Here is a 19,293-nt window from a genome sequence, read left to right on the forward strand (position 1 = left end):
TTTTAGTGGGTACTTGGGGCGGCTTGGGGAGGGAGAGGGCTGGGCCAGGAAGACTCCAGGATCTTAGGAGTGATGGCGGCTGGGGCCAAGAGATGCCCCTGGAGAGGTAGCCTGGTGACTTTTCATCCTGACTGTAGGCCTGACAGAGGCCCACTCCTCCAAAGTGGCTCTCTGAAGAATGACCCCCTGGAAAGAGAGGAAGGTGATTTCAAATGCCCCAGCCCCGCCTCTTCCCCTGCCTCCCTGGCTTCCTCTCTAGAGAACACTTTCACTTCCTGCTGCTCAGGCTCCCCTCGGAACAGGTAGGGCCCCCAGGGACCAAACATCTGTCCCCTTTGCACCCACCACTGCCTCCATCCAACCCTGCCCAGTACTACCCGTGTCTGGATCTCCTCCCAAGGGTTCTGGAGGGGAGGAGCACTGCCTGCCCCTCTTCCCTGCTTGACCCTGAGGTGTGCTCCCCACCCCAACACCTGAAGGTGCCAGTCGGCAGCTCAGCAATGTCTGTAGCTGATAATTATCCGGCTTGCACACAATACCCTAAGAGAAGTGGAACCTTCAGAAGAGGGCTAGCCTGCTTATCAGCCCTCCTCCCAGGCCAGTCAGTCACCCAATGCTGGGCCAATAATTCAGGCAGAAGGATGGGGGTGAGATGGGGGAGGGTGGATAGATGATGGGAAAACAGCTAAATGGTTCCTCCAGTCCCACACGCCTTACTCCTGAGACTGCTGCGAGAGGAATATACTGGAAAGGGTTCACTGAGTTGCTGTTCCCCTCTTGGAGAACATTTGGGGCAGAGTGTGGGCATGATGGCCCAGTCCTGTGATACCAGAACATAGGAAGTAGAGATGAAGAGTAAGAATCTGGGCTGGAGAGATGGCTCAGTGGTTAAGAGCACCGACTGCTCTTCCAGAGGACCTGAGTTCAAATCCCAGCAACCACATGGTGGCTCACAACCATCTGTAATGGCATCTGATGCCCTCTCGTGTGTCTGCAGATGGCTACAGTGTACTTATATAAATAAAAACTAATAAAAAAAGAGTAAGAATCTAACCTCTGCTACAGTACGCAGCAAGTATGAGACAAGCCTGGGCTATGTGGGGCCCTGACTGAGAAAGAAAAGTTAATGTTTGACATAAATGGAAGCTGAGTGCAGTGGCTCACGCCTTTAATCCCAGCACTTGGAAGGAAGAAGCAGGCAGATCTCTCATCCAGGCCAGCCTGGTCTACATAGAGAGTTCCAGGAGAGCCAGATCAACATAGTGAGACCCTGTGTCCAAAAAAAAAAACATTTTTTCTAAACAAATGTGGGAGAGGGTGTGTTAGGGCTCCTCTGAAGTCTGGGAAGGGAGGAAGTGGGTCTCACATAGCATCTGGGCCACGGGTGGAGCAAGCCAAGAACTTTTCCAGAACTCATCCTCCGGCTCTGTAAGTTCTGGTTGGGAATGCTCTCCTCTACCATGAGACACATGGGCCTTTCTCCTGGGGTCCTCAGAGTTGTCTGCCACTCAGCAACTAAAGAATGTCACAGCCACCCCGCCCCAGCGAGGCATGTCGGCTCAGACTAGTATCTCAGCACTTGAGAGCTTAAAGCAGGAGGATTGCTGTGAGTTTGGGGCCGGTCTGGACTACAGAGCGCTCCAAGCTAGTCTGAGCTATCTCAAAAGAACAAAACAAAAAACAAAAACCAGGGGCTGGGGATTTAGCTCAGTGGTAGAGCGCTTGCCTAGGAAGCACAAGGCCCTGGGTTCGGTCCCCAGCTCCGAAAAAAGACCAAAAAAAAAAAAAAAAAAAAAAAAACCAGTCCTTGGCATAGCCAGGGACCTCTGAGGTCCATTCTGATCAGGTATATGTAATAGAATTAAAATATTAGTTCTTGCCCTAGCTGGAGCAGCCTTGAGTCTTGTCTTCCTCCATGCCAGAGGCCAAAGCATGGCTCACTGGTGCCTGGCAGCATGAGGCTAGCCCAGCCGGACATGGTGTCTGCAGCCACTACTGAAGAGGCCAGGTGAGGCTGCAGAGTTGGCTCTGGACCAAAGTCCTCCTACCCAATCCCCCTTCTCCAGCTCCATCTTTGACCTTTTGTTCCTGGGCTATCCCTGCCTCTTGGACCCCACCTCAGTGGCCAGCCTCCACCATGACCCTTGGCCTCCTGGAACCTGTACATTCCAGGCTGAGTTGGCCACTAGCAGAAGGAGCAGACAAGAGCCCACTGAGGGTCCTCAGCACGACAGAGTCACTTCTTCGACTGCAGAGGACACAGAGGGTGTGGCAGGTCCCCGAGCTGGACGCTGAGCATGCCAAGGCCTTTCTCAAGCCGTGGCCACTGGGGGTGAGTTCTCACAGCCGGGCATTGCTTCTGACCTTCCCTATGTCAACTTGGATCAGGTAGGTGACCAACACAAACCAGGCTAACTCCAAAACTTAGGAATTTGTTGTAGGAAAGGCTTTATATACCCCAGGCTAGTCCCCAGCTCACTGTGTGGCAGAGGCTGACCTCAAATTTATGGTCCTCTTACCTTTACATCCCCTGGGCATAAAGATTACAGGTGCGTGTGTGTGTGTGTGTGTGTGTGTGTGTGTGTGTGTGTGTGTGTGTGTGTGTATGAGAGAGAGACAGAGAGACAGACACAGAGAGAGACAGACAGACAGAGAGAGCAGTGTGTGTGTGTGTGTGTGTGTGTGTGTGTGTGTGTTAGAGAGACAGAGACAGACAGAGAGACAGGGAGAGAGAGACAGAGAGAGACAGGCAGAGAGAGAGAGACAGGGGGAAGAAGAGGGAGAGGTTGAGGGGGAGGGAGAGAGGGAGAGAGAGAGAGAGAGAGAGAGAGAGAGAGAAACACCTAACACGTGCAGTACTAGGGATGGTTGAACCCAGTGTTCATGCATTCAAGGCAGGCACTCCCCCAGCTGAGCTAAATCTCCAGGCCTGTTCTACAGGGAGATCAACAAATGTCTTTCCAACAGCAAGGCACCTGGCAGCCCCGAGTTCAGCAGCCCAGTGGCTTCAGGGCTGGCTGTTCTCTGAGCTTTCCTCATTTCACCTGAGGCGTGGCTGTGGTCCATGATATGTGGATCCCAGGCAGGAAGAACAGAGGCCTCTGTGTCCTTGACCTGAGGAAGAGCACATGGCAAAGACCAGGAGGCCAAGCTTTAAAAGCTCAATGGGGGTGGGGGGTGGGGGGTGGGGGGGTTAGAGGGGGTTAGAGAGACGGCTCAGTGGTTAAGAGCACTGACTGCTCTCCCAGTGATTCTGAGTTCAATTCCCAACAACCACATGGTGGCTCACAACCATCTGTAATGGGATCCGATGCCCTCTTCTGGCCTGCAGGTGTACATGCGGATAGAACACTCATATACATAAAATAAATAAATCTTAAAAAAAAGAAACTCACGTGGAGCTGGCAGTGGTGACACACGCCTTTAATCCTAGCACTTGAGGGGCAGAGGCAGGCAGTTCTTTGAGTTTGAGGCCAGCCTGGTCTACAGAGTGAGTTCCAGGACAGCCAGGGCTACACAGAGAAACTCTGTCTCGAAAAAAATCAACAAATAAAGCTCACTTGTGAGTTATACAGTACAGCCAAGCCAGCACTGATTACCTTTACTTGAGCCAAATATTACTGTGTAATCAAGCGATTCTTTTTTTTTTTTTTTTTTTTTTGGTTCTTTTTTTCGGAGCTGGGGACCAAACCCAGGGCCTTGCGCTTCCTAGGTAAGCGCTCTACCACTGAGCTAAATCCCCAGCCCCATCAAGCGATTCTTGAACCCGTCATCCTCCTGCCTCAGCTTCCAGAGTGTTGGAATCACAGCTGTGTGCCACCAAGCCCAGATGTCAATCATTGGAGCTCAGCATACTAATGCCTTGAACAAGACATTCCTCAGGGTGTGCCTGGTGGTACACAAGGAGTCAGGAGTCAGGAGTACAAAGACAGTTTTGGCTACTTAGTGAGTGAGTTCAAAGCCAGCCTGTGCTACATTGAGACCCTATCAAAAAACAGATAGGTGGGTGGGTGAAATGATGGATGGATGGATAGATTGATTGATTGACTGACTGACTGATTCTTCAGGGAATATAGAATAAATTTGGAGAGGACAGCTGGCAAACCACAGCCGCCCCCTGGAGAGGGCATTGTTCTTGTGGTGATGTCAGTGCTATATCCCACCCACTTAACAGTGGCAGGCAGCATTTCTTGCACAGCGAGCGAAAGTCCCTGTGTTTAAGCCCAAGCCCAAGAGTGGGCTAGCTTTTTCCAAAGAATTCTCTCAAGCTTGGTGTATGGGATATGTCTATAATTCCAACATTTGGGAGTCTTCTGAAGAAAGATTATGAGTTTGAGGCTAACCTGGGCTATATAGTAAGGACCCCCCCCCATTTGGGGAGGGGGGATAGAAAATTTTTTTTCTTTTTTTTTTTTTCAGAGCTGGGGACTGAACCCAGGGCCTTGCGCTTGCTAGGCAAGCGCTCTACCACTGAGCTAAATCCCCAACCCCAGAAAATTTTTAAAATAAACAAATGGTACTGGGGGATCTAACACTAGTGTGTGAAAAGACCCTAGGTTCAGTCCTCAGCAACATTGTGGGGGCAGGGAGGCCACAGGCAACAAAAACCAAAGATCTCCAGCAAAATTCCCTTGGCAGATGTTCCTGAATTAGGTAGGCTTAGGCAGTTGCCCATTCCTGAACCAGCCAGTAATCATGCAGCGGCCCATCCTATTGGCTAGGTCTAGTCCTGGCCCCACCCCCTAGGATCCCATCCATGGTTACTAAGAGAGGTTTCCCCTTGTGTCAGAAAGACAGAGACAGCTGTTGATGTGCCTGTAGAACAGGCCTGGAGATTTAGCTCAGCTGGGGGAGTGCCTGCCTTGAATGCATGAACACTGGGTTCAACCATCCCTAGAGGTACCCAACCTGTGGGTCACGAGCAACCTCTTTTGGGGTTTGAATGACCCTTTCACAAGGATCACATATCCTGCATATCAGATATTTACACTGTGATTCGTAACTGTAGCAAAGTCGAAGCAGCAACAAACATAATTTTATGGTCGGGGGGTCACCACAACGTGAGGACTGTATTAAAAGGTCCCAGCTTAGGAAGGTTGAGAACCACTCCCCTAAAGGGAAGTGTCACCAAGCAGGCTAAAGGAAACATCTGCACATGCCTGCATCGAGCTGATTTTTGTCCTCTTCAGAGCTTCCTGGTCATCGGGCAGGACCCTGACCAGGTCCTGATGTTGAAGACAGGACCTTCGTCAGGAGATATCAACACCTACCAAATTCAGAAGTTTCCTGGAGGTGAGTATCTGTCCTAGGTTTTCAGTCCACCCAGAAAATGGGTTGAGAGCTCTCTGCTTTGATCCCCAAATATCTCTTGAATCTCCCCAGTCTCACGTGCCTCCATCACTTAGTCCAAGCCTGCCTGTCACTTGCCTAGACCAATGTAAGGGGAGGTAGCCTCCTTCCTGGTGTCTTCACGGCTACCCTTTCTCTTACAGTCTGTGCTGAGCACAGCAAATGGGTATGTTCACACGTGGATTACATGTTGTCCAACCCTACCCCAAACCCTGGAGGTGTTGGGTAACGTCCTCGAATACAAATTTAGGTGGCCACCATGAGCCACGGTGCTGTCTGATTCTGCTCGCTCCTCTCCCTCCTTTGCTCCTGGCCCACACTCACTGCTCCATCCCGCTGCTCTCCTCTCTGTCCCTGCTAACCCAGCCGCGAGACGTTGCTATTGTCCTTCCTACCAGAACATTCTTCCTCGAATGGTTGACTTAGTCTCCAGCCTTGAGAACTTCCATAAAAAGGTAACCTGTGTTGATTCCAGAATTCAAGGCTGGAGCTGGAGTGATGGCTCCGTGGTGAAGAACACTGTCAGTATCCCAGAGTCCCTCATGTAAGATGGCTCGAACCCCACCTATAACTCCAGTCAGGGAATCCAGTGCCCTCTATGTCCTCTGTGGGCACTAACGTACTACATAGACATGGGCAGGCAAAACAACCACACACATACATTTTTATAAAGATTTATTTATTTTGCATATGTGAGTACACTGTCGCTGTCTTCAGACACACCAGAAGAGGGCATCAGATCCCATATCAGATGGTTGTGAGCCACCATGTGGTTGCTGGGAATTGAACTCAGGACCTCTGGGAGAGCAGTCAGTGCTCTTAACCACTGAGCCATCTCTCCAGCCCTAATTTTTTTAGTATAATAATAAAGAGTTTTGGTCTAGCCTGGGCTACATATAAGGTCAGCATTGGCTTGGGTTACACAGAAAAACCCTGTCTCAAAAAGAACAAAAACAAGGAGAGCCTGGCTCGGTGGCTCAGGACTGTATTCTCAGGCAGAAAGGTTGCCACACGTTTTAAGGCCAATCTGGGCCACACAGTGAGTTCCAGGCCAGCAGATCTCAGAGGGTCTGAGGGATGCCCCAGGTGTACAGGGGGCATCACTGCCCTTAGATTATTTTAGATTTATTTATTTTATATATATATATTTTTTTTGGTTCTTTTTTTCGGAGCTGGGGACCGAACCCAGGGCCTTGCGCTTCCTAGGTAAGCGCTCTACCACTGAGCTAAATCCCCAGCCTATTTTATATATATTTGAGGACATCATAGCTGTCTTCAGACACACCAGAAGAGGAGAGCATCAGATCCCATACAAATGGTTGTGAGCCACCATGTGGTTGCTGGGAATTGAACTCAGGACCTCTGGAAGAGCAGTCAGCGATATCAACCACTGAGAAATCTCTCCATGCCCCCCCCCTTTAAAATATTTACTTATTCTTATATATTTGAATACATTGCAGCTATCGTCAGATACACCAGAAGAGGGCATCTGATCCCATTACAGATGGTTGTGAGCCACCATATGGTTCCTGGGAATTGAACTCAGGACCCCTGGAAGAACAATTAGTGCTCTTAACCACTGAGCCATCTCTCCAGCTCCACAGAGGTGTTCTTATCATCTCCTACCATAGCTACCTCCTGCTCCCCCTCCTCTACCACAGGGTTTTTCTGTGTAGCCCTTTTCCTGGAACTCGCTCTGTAGACCAGGCTGACATACCAGAAACAGTGAGACCCTGTTTCAACAAAACAAAAAACATTAAAGACATTTTTGATGAGTCCTGTTTGGTGTCAGAACAGGGATGTTAGAACTGGGTGTCAAAACATTTTGAGAGACAATGTCAACTCTCAGAGACAGAAACTCCCTATCTCTGAGGGAGGAAGTACAGGGACAGAGGGAAGGGGGGAGGTGGGCCACAGGGTAGGGTGGAGGTGGCCAGTGGCCATCCTGAACTTCCCTTTCTCTTCCCCTTACTAGGTGTGTCCCTGGAATCCTCCAACCTCTGCATGCCAGACTTTCCTCATCTCCTGGCCTTTCTGTCAGCCAGCAGGTACAGGCCATCTGGTAGAGGGGCAATGGGGACCTTTCCCTGAGATACCCCATCCATAACAATGTTTCCCTTTATCTTAACCCAGGGACGTTTTGCCAAGGACTCTGCTCTTGCCCACACCTACTGTGGGGCCTGGAGATAAGCACTCAGGTGAAGTCCACTGCTCTGGAAGGGAGAGGTCCACCTGCTGCATTTTTTGGTCCAGAGAGACTGGATCTAAAGGACCAGATAACTAGTTGGGTTTGAAAGAAGCTGGGAGTGGGGCAAGATGAAAAGAAGCTTCCATGGGTCTGGGGGGTAGTGCAAGTGTTCAATTCCAGCACCCGGGAGACTGAGGCAGATGGATCTCTGTGAATTCAAGAACAGCCTGGTCTACAGAATGAGTTCCAGGACAGCCAGGGCTACACTGAGAAATCTTGTCTGGAAAAACCATGAAGAAGAGGAAGAAAAGGAGGAGGGGGAAGAGAAGGAGAAGGGGGGAAAAAAGGAAGGAGCAAGGAGGAAGAGAAAGAGGAGGAGTAGGAGAAAGAGGAGGCAGGGGCTGTAGTGACCTGGGTTCTAACAGGATAGAGCTGGAGGGTCTGGGAGCTGGGGGCTGAGGTGGGGGATGGGACTGCATTCTCGGTCCTGAGTGAGGAAGGACAGAACCGGATGAAACCTCCTGGTGCCCCCTATACGCCTGGAACACCTTGTCTCTTCTGCTGACCCTCAGATCCTCGTCGACTTGGCTGCATCCAGGTGGACACCTCAGGGAGGGTGCTGTCTGTGGTGAACCAGCTCTACCTGGAGACCCATGGAGGCTGGGAAACAGAAACACCGCAGCAAACAAAGCCAGAAACTGGCCAGAAACGCAGTCTAGGTTAGCTGGGCCGGGCCTGGGTACCTTGAGAGATGTGGGAATGGATGCCACTGTAATAAGAGACCCAACCTGCTTCTCACATCCAGCCCCCAGGATGCCCACTCCACACCGGGTCTCCTGGGTGGAAGAGTCTCTGAAACCGGAAGCTCACCATACTGGACAGGAAGTGCATCATCCAGAAAGACAAGTGCATTATCCTGGACCAGAAGCTCACTCTCTTGGGCCAGAAGTACACTTTCCTAGTCCTGTTCTAGAAGAGGAGGAAGAAGTGAACAATGACAGCTACAAGGATGAAGAGGAAGGCTGCGAGGATATGCTCACTGCCCACATCCGTGCTCTGGCCAGTGCCCGGAGCAGTTATGTAGCCAGGCAGTACCAATGCCTTCGAGCACGACTCATCTCAGATTCTGGAAATCCCTACAGCCCAGGGGACCCAGCCACAGAGCTGCTTCAGGATGTACGCCAGCTCCTCACTGACCTCCAGGATTACCTGGCAAAAGACCCCGATGTCAGAGCTGTCTTTGGGAATAGGGGACCTAGCATCCCTCGGGAAGAAGATCTTGGTAATGGGAATTGAAGGGGAACTCCCCAAGGGTTTGAGGGTGCCATAAGTTGGTCCCGTATATGTTCACATATAATCTCTGAGTCCCCAAGGGCAAGCACATTCTTTCTTGCATATGGCTATTGCTTCATAGCTCCATCTGACACGAGCATTGCCTGCTAGACCCCTCTCCCCCATCCTTGGGAGTGTTCATACATTCTTCTCTGACCCCTAATCCCGCCTACCCTTTGTAGGTGGCCTGGAGCAGGAGACAGGGTGACTAGGGATCAGGGTGGGTAACCATGATGGCATTATCCCCACACGCCACACTCTTTGCAGGCCCCGCTGTGGAGGTGGCCCTGTGTCGAGCGGTTCTGGAGCCCCTGAAGCCCGCCCTGTGGACCAAACTCCGAACTCTCAGAGCCCAGGAACTGCGGCGACTGCGCCGGCGCCAAATAGCCTTGAGGGTAGGAGCAGGACCCGAGGGACAGAGCCCGGCCTTGCGGAACCGTATCCACGCACGCCTCGCTCACCTGCACGCAGCGTGCGCCCCGCGCCGCAAGGTGGCGCTGTTGTTGGCGGTGTGCAGCGATGTCTATGCAGGCCTGGCTGGCGGCGAGAATAAAGGTAAAAGACCTCTGAACTTAGAGTGGTTTAATGGTGGGTACCCACTTCCAGGGGAAAGGTAGCCCCCTTTGAAGGCAGTCGCCCACTCGGGCCTGGGCACCTGAAGGAAGGTGTCTGTGTTCACCCCTGCCAAACTTAGGACCTGTCCTCTGGCTTCCTTAGAGCCCCTGGGGGCTGACGCCTTTTTACCTGCCCTGACCGAGGAGCTGATCTGGAGTCCACATATTGGGGAAACACAGCTGGATGTGGAGTTTCTTATGGAGCTCTTGGATCCAGGGGAGTTGCGAGGAGAAGGTTAGCTCCTACTTCCGGGATGATCAGACGCTGAGAAGGAGGCGCCCTTGAGCCCCAGCCTCCTGTGCCTCAAAAAGGGAGGTGGGCATTCAGAGAAAGGCTATGATGATCTTGGTTTCTCTCCCCCAGCTGGGTATTATCTTACCACGTGGTTTGGGGCTCTCTACCACATTGCTCACTACCAGCCTGATGCTGGCCGTGCACCCCAGGAGCTCAGCTCTGAGGCCCGGGCCTCCTTGCGCCAGTGGCACCGAAGACGGACACTGCACCAGCAAGCCCAGCCCACAGCCCCGGTAACCAACCACCTATGCGGGATCTAGGTCAAAGGGAGGTGGGATCTGTTGCCTCTTTGACGCTGCCTCCCATCTCTCCCCACAGGAAAACCAGCCCTTTGAGGAGCCATGGGCAATAGGGGACCCATGATGATTGGAGTCCTCAAAAATCAGTCTCCAGAACCTTTTGGCCCACTCCTCTGCTAAGCAAGATTCTGGAGGCATCTGGGTCAGCACAGTGGGTGGGGCAGAAAAAAGGACGTGGCGTTTTGCACTGGCTGTTCCTACTTCCTTCCTTCCCCTCCTGGTCTGTCCACATGTTACCTCAATGAGGCTCTCCCCAGCAAACAAAACCAACGCCTAAACAATACTACAACTACAGCCCTCTCACCTGAATCTCTCTGGGGCAGGTAGAATAAAGGCACAGTCCCCAAAAGGTATCTACATCCTGATCCTATCTGTGACTATGACACTTAACCTGGTCAAGAGATCTTTACAAAAAATGAGGCGTGTAGTGACCTGAGACGGGAGCTTATTCTGGATTCTTCTGTGCCTTATGTAGTTAAAAGGGTAGCAGAGGTATGGGGAACATCATGAGTTTATGCCCCCAGCAGAACGGGGTGGCAAAATTACTTGAGACCAGGACTGTGAGGACACTGTGGTACTGAAACATAGTAGGTGTTCAGGACAGTAGCACTGAAACATAGTAGGTGTTTAGGAACAAATATTTGCCTTGAAAACATATCAACTGCCCTAACCACTGTGACCTTAGTTGCAAAAGTGTTTGTACAGCCATTGTTGTTGTTGTTGTTTTTTGATTTTCCAAGACGTGGCTCCTCTGTGTAGCCCTGGCTGTCCTGGAACTTGCTGTGTAGACCAGGCTGGCCTCAAACTCAGAGATCCACCTGCTTCTACCTCTAGAGAGATGGATTAAAGACGTGTGCCGCCACCACCGCCCGGCTGGGGCCGCCATGATTGAAGATGATAAGACGAGGGACAGTGTCCCCGGGGATTGTGCAGGACAGGGAGAACGGAAGGAAATGAGGAAGAGATGGGAGGATCAGAAAGAAATGAAAAGACGCTGGCTTTGAAGTCAGAGTAAAGAGACAAGCCACAGATACAGAAGCCACCAGATGCTGGGCCGACCCCAGCAAAGCCTTCTCCCCCCGAGAGCTACAGAAGTCACGGGGCCCCACTGACATCCTGGTGTCTGTGAGATTAGTGGTCCAGAATTGTGCGCAGATAAATCCCTGCTGTGTTAAGACACGAGGTAACAGCAACAACAACAACAACAACAACAATAATAATAATAATACATTTTAAAATGTACTGACTGGGAATGGTGGTGCAGAATTGTAATTCCACCATTGGTGAGGTAGAAGTAGGGAGACCGAGGCCCTGCCTGACTCAGTAATGAAGCTCTTACCTAGAATTCACCAGTGAAGGGCTGTGGGTGTGGCTCAGCAGAACAGTGGTTGCCTAGAGCTAAGGAACTGGAGCGTGGCCTGGTGGTACAGTGTTTGCCTGGCCTGCTTGAGGCTGTAGTGTTTATTGCCATCAACACACACACACACACACACACACACACACCACAGACACTCACACACAACACACACAAACACACCACACACTCGCACACACACACAAACACACCACACACACATACACACACACCATATGCGCACACACACACCACATACACACCATACACACACACCACATACACACCATACACACACACACCACACACACACAAACACACCACACACACACACACACAAACACACCACATACACATACACACCACACACATACACATACACAAACACACCACACACACATACACACCACACACATACACAAACACACCACACACACAAACACACCACACACAAACACACCACACATACAAACACACCACACACACAAACACACCACACACACATACACACCACACACACAAACACACCACACAAACACACACACACACAAACACACCACACACACACACAGTGTAGGTCAGTGCTGGAGAGCTGCCTCAGTCATTAACAGCACTGACTGTTCATCCAAAGAACCAGGACTCAGTTCCCAGCACCCACATGGCAGTCCAAAACCATCTGTAACTCCAGTTCTAGGGTACTGAAGACCCTCTTCTGGCCTCCATAGTATCAGACATACATGTGATACACAGACATACACGCAGGCAAGACACCCGAACACATAAACATTTTAAATATCTTTATAAGCGAAGCATCCTAGGTTGGCAATGTGCATATCAAGTTGATAAAGGTTTCTGAGTTACCTGACTCGTCCTAACAAATTAAGCCCCTGGAGTGCCCATGGGAGTCGGCAGCCCACTGACCAGATATACAGCTCATTACCCAAAACTTAAGACTGGCCCTGAAGCAGCAGAAGTTGGGTGCATCCTGTAGACCCAAGCTCATTTATCTGTGGGACGTGAGCCTATCTCCAGATTGTGTCAGGATTGGGTTAAATTATAGGACACCCATCTTTATTGGCCATGGAATTTGTTGATGTACCTGTGGGAAACCTCCACACATCTGCTGTCTGAAGTATGTGAATTGTGTGGGAGTGGGAAAACTGTATGTTTGGGTTTTTGTGGTTTTTGTTTTTTGTTTTGAGACGGGGCGTAGCCCTGGCTGCCCTGGAATCTGCTCTTACACCAGGCTGGCTTCGACCTCAGGGATCCGGCTGCCTCTGCTTCCCAAGTACTGGGATTAAAAACACATGCTACCCATCGTGGCCCCTCACCTCTTTTATTTTATAGGAAATGAGGAAATCTTCATGCAGATGGATCAGACAATGATGCATGACATATAGCAAAAAAAAAAAAAAAAAAAAAAAAGGCAGCCAAAGGAGAATTACTTGGACCACATCTGTGTGCAGGAGGAAAGGGTTTAATTTGGTTTAAGGTTCTAGAAGAGTCCACAGTGGTGGGGGAGGCATGGCATGGGGCAGCCCAAGCAGGAGGCTGAATGATCACATCTTTAGCCACCCACAGAACTAGAAGGAGGGGTTGAGAAGCCTCGAAACCTTTCCTCAGTGACAGCCTCTCCCAATAAGGCTCTGCCTCCTAAAGGCCAGATAACTTCTCAAAACAGTACCACCAGCCAGGGGCCACGTGTCCAAATACCTGAGCCAATGGGGGGTGCGTTTCTCATTCAAACCTCCACAACATCGAGATTTAAAACTTCTAAGTGGGGCTGGAGAGATGGCTCAGCGGTTAAGAGCACTGACTGCTCTTCCAGAGGTCCTGAGTTCAATTCCCAGCAACCACATGGTGGCTTACAACCATCTGGGATCCAGTGGGATCTGATGCCCTCTTCTGGTGTGTCTGAAGACAGCTACAGTGTGCTCACATACATGAAATAAATAAAAGATTTATTTATTTTATGTATGTGAGTACACTGTCACCTTCTTCAGACACACCAGATGAGGTCATCGGATATCATTGCAGATGGTTGTGGGCCACCATGTGGTTGCTGGGAATTGAACTCAGGACCTAGGGAAGAGCAGTCAGTGCTCCTAACCACTGAGCCATCTCTCCAGCCCAATAAATAAAATCTTAAAAAAAAAAAAAAAAAAAAAACCAAAAAACTTCTAAGTGTGCATGCCCATCATCCACCACACACCACAGCATTTAGAAAGCAGAGGCAGGAGGATTCCCGCTAGTTCTAAGCCAGCCTGGGCCACATAGTAAGACCCTATCTTCAAAACCAAACTAGACTGGGGAGATGGCCCAATGGGCTAAGTGCCTATTGTACCAGCGTGAGGACCTGAGGTCGGGCCGTTGGTATGGCAACAGGTGCCTATAGCTGGCTCGCCGGCCTGCCAGACTAGCCAAAAGCACTCTGCTGTTCTTGCAGAGGATCCAGGTTTGATTCCCAGCACCCACATGGTGCTCTAGGACCCCAGGGGATCCAGTGCCCTCTCTGACCTCTGTGGGTACCAGGTACACACTACTGCCGAGGCAGACCGACAACTTGAGTTTGAGGCTCGTAGCCCATGTGGCGGGAGGAGAGAATCAACTCCTGGTCTTCTGATCTTCATATCTGTGCAGACATGTGAACATAAACACACAAACATAAATAAAGTAATGTTTCCAAGAGCCGGTGGTGCACGCCTTTAATCCTAGCACCGGGGAGGCAGAGTCAGGAGAGCTCTGCGAATTCGAGGCCAGCCTGCTCTACAGGGTGAGTTCCAGGACAGCCAGGGCTACACAGAAACGCTGACTAGAAAAAAAAAGTAGAGAAAGTATTGAGTATACCAGTGTCAACCTGCACAGCAAATCCATGTGCACACACACATATACCAGAGAGAATGAGAGAGAGAGAGAGAGAGAGAGAGAGAGAGAGAGAGAGAGAGAGAGAGCCAGCCCACAGTATGAACGGACATGGTGGTACAATCCCACACCTAGAGAAGCTGAGGCAAGAAGCCATTTAGGGGCTACATAGTAAAACCTTGACTCAATCAAACAAAAGAGAGAGAGAGAGAGAGAGAGAGAGAGAGAGAGAGAGAGAGAGAGAGAGCGCGCGCTTAGGTTTTTCATCCGCACAATTCCTGAATCATGACCCTGACCTACTTCCTGGGGTAGTAGGTCACAATGACACAGGAGGAACAGAGTAGAGCACTGGTGTTATATGAAGAATTCACCAACTTGCTTAGGAAATACTGCCCTGCACAAGGCAGGGTTCAGCTAAATGACTGCTGCCCCTACGTGACTTAGAGATAAGCATCGATCCACTCAGGCTTGTTAGGAGCTGTAGGGAAACTTTAGTGCCCTGAATGTAATTGCAGTTTGGGCTTGCTGAGAATATATTTCTGTTAAGAGTTGTTCACTGGGGCTGGGGATTTAGCTCAGTGGTAGAGCGCTTACCTAGGAAGCGCAAGGCCCTGGGTTCGGTCCCCAGCTCCGAAAAAAAAAAAGAACCAAAAAAAAAAAAAAAAAAAAAAAAGAGTTGTTCACTAAGATTGGCACCAATTAGGCTCCATCCCCAGCTCAAAGAACATGCCTCTACCTGGCTTGTTCAAAGCAGAGGGCGCTGGCCAGCAGCCACCATTAAGTTCTAGTCCGCCATTAAGTCCTGGCTCTGTCGTCAAGGAGAACTCAAAGTGAACAATACTGGTACACTTCCAAAGTAACCGTGACAATAACTTTGACTGTGTAAATCTCCCAGTTGTCTAAACTGGCCAGGCTTGCAGGCACTTGTCTCTGTTTAGTTGCTGAGTTTAACTTGGGGCCGGGACCTTAAGGAGAAGTACAGATGACAGAGTAGGTGACATTCTAAGGACCGGATCCTAAGTAGTTTGTTACAAAGGTCCCTTTGTGGCTGCTTTTGCACTATTAAAGATTTTTTTTTCTTATTTCCTGGAACGTTTGGAGTAAATTCAAGGGAGCTGAACCTGGTGCTTCAAGACTCTGCGTCCAGATACTACCCTTTGCCCCGGAGGAAGGAATGCTGCAAGGGGGGCCAGAAGAATCTGAACCAACAGGGTTTTCTGGGCCTCCCCATCCAGTCTGTTAGCAATCCTGCCTGGGCAAGCTTCATAAAACCTCAAAAAGGACTGGGTTGGGAGAGCTTCCAAACTGCAGAACTTTCTGTGGGAGGCGGCTCAGCAGCAGTCTACTTGCCAACAAGCATCTACCCTTAGAGGAAAACACACACACACACACACACACACACACACACACACACACACACACACTCGAACACACCCTAAACAGCAAATATACTAGAGAGTGATTGCGGGAGCTCCAGGATTCCTTCTGCATGGCTGGTCCTGAGCCCCCCAACCGTTGCCTAGCAGATCTAACAGCCACGGAAGGTGGTAGTGGTGCGCTGGCTTGCCTTAACTGTCAACTTGACACAGCCCAGAGTCACCCAAGGAAATAGTCGCAACTGAGAGATTGCCCAGACCAGCCTGTGGGCTTGTCTATGGGGCAGGGGGTTGGGGGATGGGGCAACATTCTTAGGCAGGTATCCAGGGCCTTATAAGGAAACTACCCCAGCATGAGCCCAACTGTTCCAGCCAGCAGTACTCTTCCACCATTTCCGCTTGAGTTCCTGCCCCGCCCTTCCTCACAATGGACTATGCTCCTGTAAGTGAAAGGAGCCCTTTCTTTCTACTGAGTTGCTTTATCTGAGTGTTTTATGGTAGCAACTGAGAGGAAAAGAGAACAGATGGGACCCCCCCCCCCCGTTTCTACACTGTACTCCTATTTTTCTATCACTCTATCCAAAATATCCAACACTTACAGCTTAAAGGAAGAAAGGCTGATTAAGGCTCAGCACTTCAGAGTGGTCCACCCCATCATCGACCAGTGAGCAAGACAGGAGTCAGCGACAAAGTCTAACTGCCCTGCCCCCCGCAAGTGACCTAGTGACCCACTTGTGTCAGGTAGGCCTCAGCTTCCAAAGCTTCCCCAAGTGGCATCCACCAGCCAGGAAACGGGGGCTCCACAACAGGAACCAACGAGGGACATGGCAGATTGAAGCAATAGCATGAGCAGTCCACCAGAAACACAGTAGCACGTGTGTGGCTTGTTACTAACTGCCATGTAAGTGGGGAAGCAGTCTTGGGATTGAGCCCTGAATCTATGTGTCCTGACACTATCAGAATAGTGTGGGAACTAAATCCGGTTAGAACAACACTAACTGGTGTCCGAGACAGAATTACTTGCTTGATGGTGGGAGATATGGTGGCAGAGAGAGAGAGAGAGAACGTGTACATATGCTGGCCACCATGGCCAGCAGGAAGGGGAGGGGGGCAAGGAGGTAGTTCATTTCAACACACCTAAGTAAGTAGCCGGTATTTGTTCAGACTTTGAGAGTCTGACCCCAAGTAATTTATTTAAGTACAGCACCATTTGACAAGAAAGTTCCTGGTAATAATTAACCCAGTCCCATGTGCACAGTAAAGTTTAAGATGCGATATTTTTCGAAGCTGTTTGTAAAGTACATGTGGCATCTTCCGTAGCGATGGGGGTCTATAGCCAGATCATATGTGAGACCTTCCATAAAAATGGGTTCTACAGATTGACAAGCTCACGAGGAGGATCTGGGAGGAGGATCTGGTGTGGTCTCAGCCATACAGAGAGTGCAAAGTTCACCAGGCTAGTCTCCATCCCCAGCTTTCTCACAGGTTACACATTTCTGTCTTTGAAGAGATAATGTGTGTTTAACATTCCTGATTAGCTTTCTGCTTGGCTGTTCTCCTGTCCAAGAGGCAGCCATGGCGCCCAGCCGGAACAGCATGATCCAATCCACAAGGATTGGCAGCGGTGAGTGGACTCTTGGTTCAACCAGGCGGCACACAAGATCAGCAGACACACAGCCGGGCATTGTGGAGTGCAGTGTCCTTATACATTCATGACTATGCTTACCAAACCCTAAAGAGCCCAGGTTCTAGACAAGGGTCAGAAATTAACCGCAGGGCTCCACACGGAAGGGAATAAATATTGGACGTGTTAGCCACTTTTCACATTGCTGGGACCAAACACCTGAAATGAGGAAGGGGTCCTTCTGAATGCCAGTTGGAGGGGATCATTTGATCGGGGTTGGGAGGGAAGGCATGGCCACAGGAGTAGGACTGACAGGCCCCGTCACACCACCTGTCAGGAAGCAGAGAGCCGTGAGTGCTGTGTACAGTAGCTTTCTCCTTGTTATGAAGTCTGAATCTTCCTCCCTCAACCCAATTCGGAAGACCCCTCCCAATCCCCCCCCCTCTTCCCAGAGGCTAACCTGATCTAGGGAGGCGAAGAACGAGCCTGCCTCCGTCTCAGGCTTAAAAGCCATCATAGGAGTTGACTAGGTTGATTCCTCTTGTGAGGCCCCCTGTAACCCTATACAAATGGCTCTGTACTGCCTGTTCCAGGAATGGGGATCATGCCTCTGTTTCAGTTGCTCGCCACCTCTTGTTAGCTGTGTGTGGAGAGGCATGGCTTGCACAGAGCCAAGTCGCATTAACTGTGGGTTTATGTTGGGGTTGGCACATTGAATGTGGGAAAAGTTGGAAAAATTAAAGTTCCTGAACATTCAGTGACTACAATTGCTTCCCCCCACCCGCTTTTTGGTTTTTGAGATGGCATCTCTCTCCATATCCCAGGCTGACTTGGAATTCACTATATAGACCAGGCCTTGAACAGGCATTGGCCTGCCTCCGCGTCCTGAGTGCTGGGTTTAAAGGTGTGCACCGACACGCTTGTTATGGACACATACCTCATCTCTCTCTCTCTCTCTCTCTCTCTCTCTCTCTCTTCCAGAGAAGCTGGGTGTGGTGGCTAGTGCCTGTATCTCAGCAGTGGAAGAGCAGGGTCAGGAGGATTGCTGTGAGCTCAGGCCCGGCCAGGGCTCTACAGTGAGACCTTGTCACGACCCCTGTAACTCTAGTTCCAGGGCGTTCAAACCTTCTTCTGGGCTCTGAGGACAGCAGCACGAAGGTGCAGTCCATAAACCATGCGGGTACATACACACAGAACATATGAATGAATAAATAATTAAATATAAATGAATAAATAAATAAATATAAATGAATATATAAAGGAGGAACATTTTTTGGGTAAAAAAGAATGACAAGAAGCCTGGTCTTAGCAGAGTAATTGGGGGTTTTACCCACAGACATTGTGGAAATAAGATTTATGAATTAACAGGGAAGCTAGCCTATGGCTTTAATGTACATGGGAGGCAGAAGCAAGTAGATCTCTCAGTTGGGCCAGCCTAGTCCAGTGACAGAGCTTCAGGCCAGCCAGAGCTAACATGAGACGCTGATTCAAAAGGGGGGAGGGTAGCTGGAGGGGTGACGTTTAAAGTCAAGAGCACGGGCTGCAAGCTGTGACTCATACCTTTCATCTCAGCACTCAGGAGGCAGAGGCAGAGGCAGAGGCAGAGGCAGATGTCTGTGAGCTTCAGGCTAGCCTGGTCTACATAGACCCTGTCTTGAACAAAACAAAACCAACAAAAAAAAAGAGCACTGGCTGCTCTCCCAGAGGACAAAGGTTGGATATCCAGCACTCACCAGGACAGCTCACAACCATCTGTAACACCATTCCAGGGGTTTATGTAATGATCTCCTTTGACCTCTGGGCCATACTCCCATGTGGTGCACAGACACCCAGCCAAAACACCCATTCACAGAAATACAAGTTTAAAAGAAAAATCAAGGGGTTGGGGATTTAGCTCAGTGGTAGAGCGCTTGCCTAGGAAGCGCAAGGCCCTGGGTTCCGTCCCCAGCTCTGGAAAAAAGAACCAAAAAAAAAAAAAAAAAAAAAAAAAAAAAAAGAAA

General features: G+C 50.1%; 2 protein-coding genes across 8 annotated transcripts in view; both read left to right on the top strand.

Annotated features, from left to right (window-relative positions):
* Window positions 1-19,293, top strand: part of LOC103689966 (MARCKS-related protein-like) — a 980,777-nt gene that overhangs the window by 136,661 nt on the left and 824,823 nt on the right. The gene's annotated exons all lie outside the window — the stretch shown is intronic.
* Window positions 20-11,328, top strand: Rinl (Ras and Rab interactor-like). Of its 7 annotated transcripts, none has more exons than XM_006228653.5 (12): window positions 20-302; window positions 1,874-2,008; window positions 2,173-2,332; window positions 5,190-5,292; window positions 7,325-7,397; window positions 7,483-7,547; window positions 8,110-8,256; window positions 8,343-8,819; window positions 9,137-9,424; window positions 9,587-9,718; window positions 9,848-10,011; window positions 10,097-10,434. In XM_006228653.5, the coding sequence occupies exons 1-12, from the start codon at window positions 73-75 to the stop codon at window positions 10,139-10,141; spliced, it is 2,019 nt and encodes a 672-aa protein (XP_006228715.1). In that variant the 5' UTR covers window positions 20-72; the 3' UTR covers window positions 10,142-10,434. The 7 variants fall into 7 exon arrangements, with proteins under 7 accessions (XP_006228715.1, XP_006228717.1, XP_006228718.1 ...); NM_001106241.2 differs by having other exon boundaries at window positions 266-302; window positions 1,886-2,008; window positions 10,097-11,328; XM_006228655.5 differs by lacking the exon at window positions 9,587-9,718 and having other exon boundaries at window positions 43-302.

Source organism: Rattus norvegicus, chromosome 1 (assembly GCF_036323735.1).
Source record: "Rattus norvegicus strain BN/NHsdMcwi chromosome 1, GRCr8, whole genome shotgun sequence".
NCBI classification, from domain to species: Eukaryota; Metazoa; Chordata; class Mammalia; order Rodentia; family Muridae; genus Rattus; species Rattus norvegicus.

Coding starts and splice junctions, on each gene's coding strand:
- Rinl (XM_006228653.5), top strand. CDS start 73: ATGGCGGCTGGGGCCAAGAGATGCCCCTGGAGAGGTAGCCTGGTGACT. Junction 2,009..2,172: donor GCCACTACTGAAGAGGCCAG/GTGAGGCTGCAG, acceptor TGTACATTCCAG/GCTGAGTTGGCCACTAGCAG. Junction 8,257..8,342: donor TGGCCAGAAACGCAGTCTAG/GTTAGCTGGGCC, acceptor TCTCACATCCAG/CCCCCAGGATGCCCACTCCA.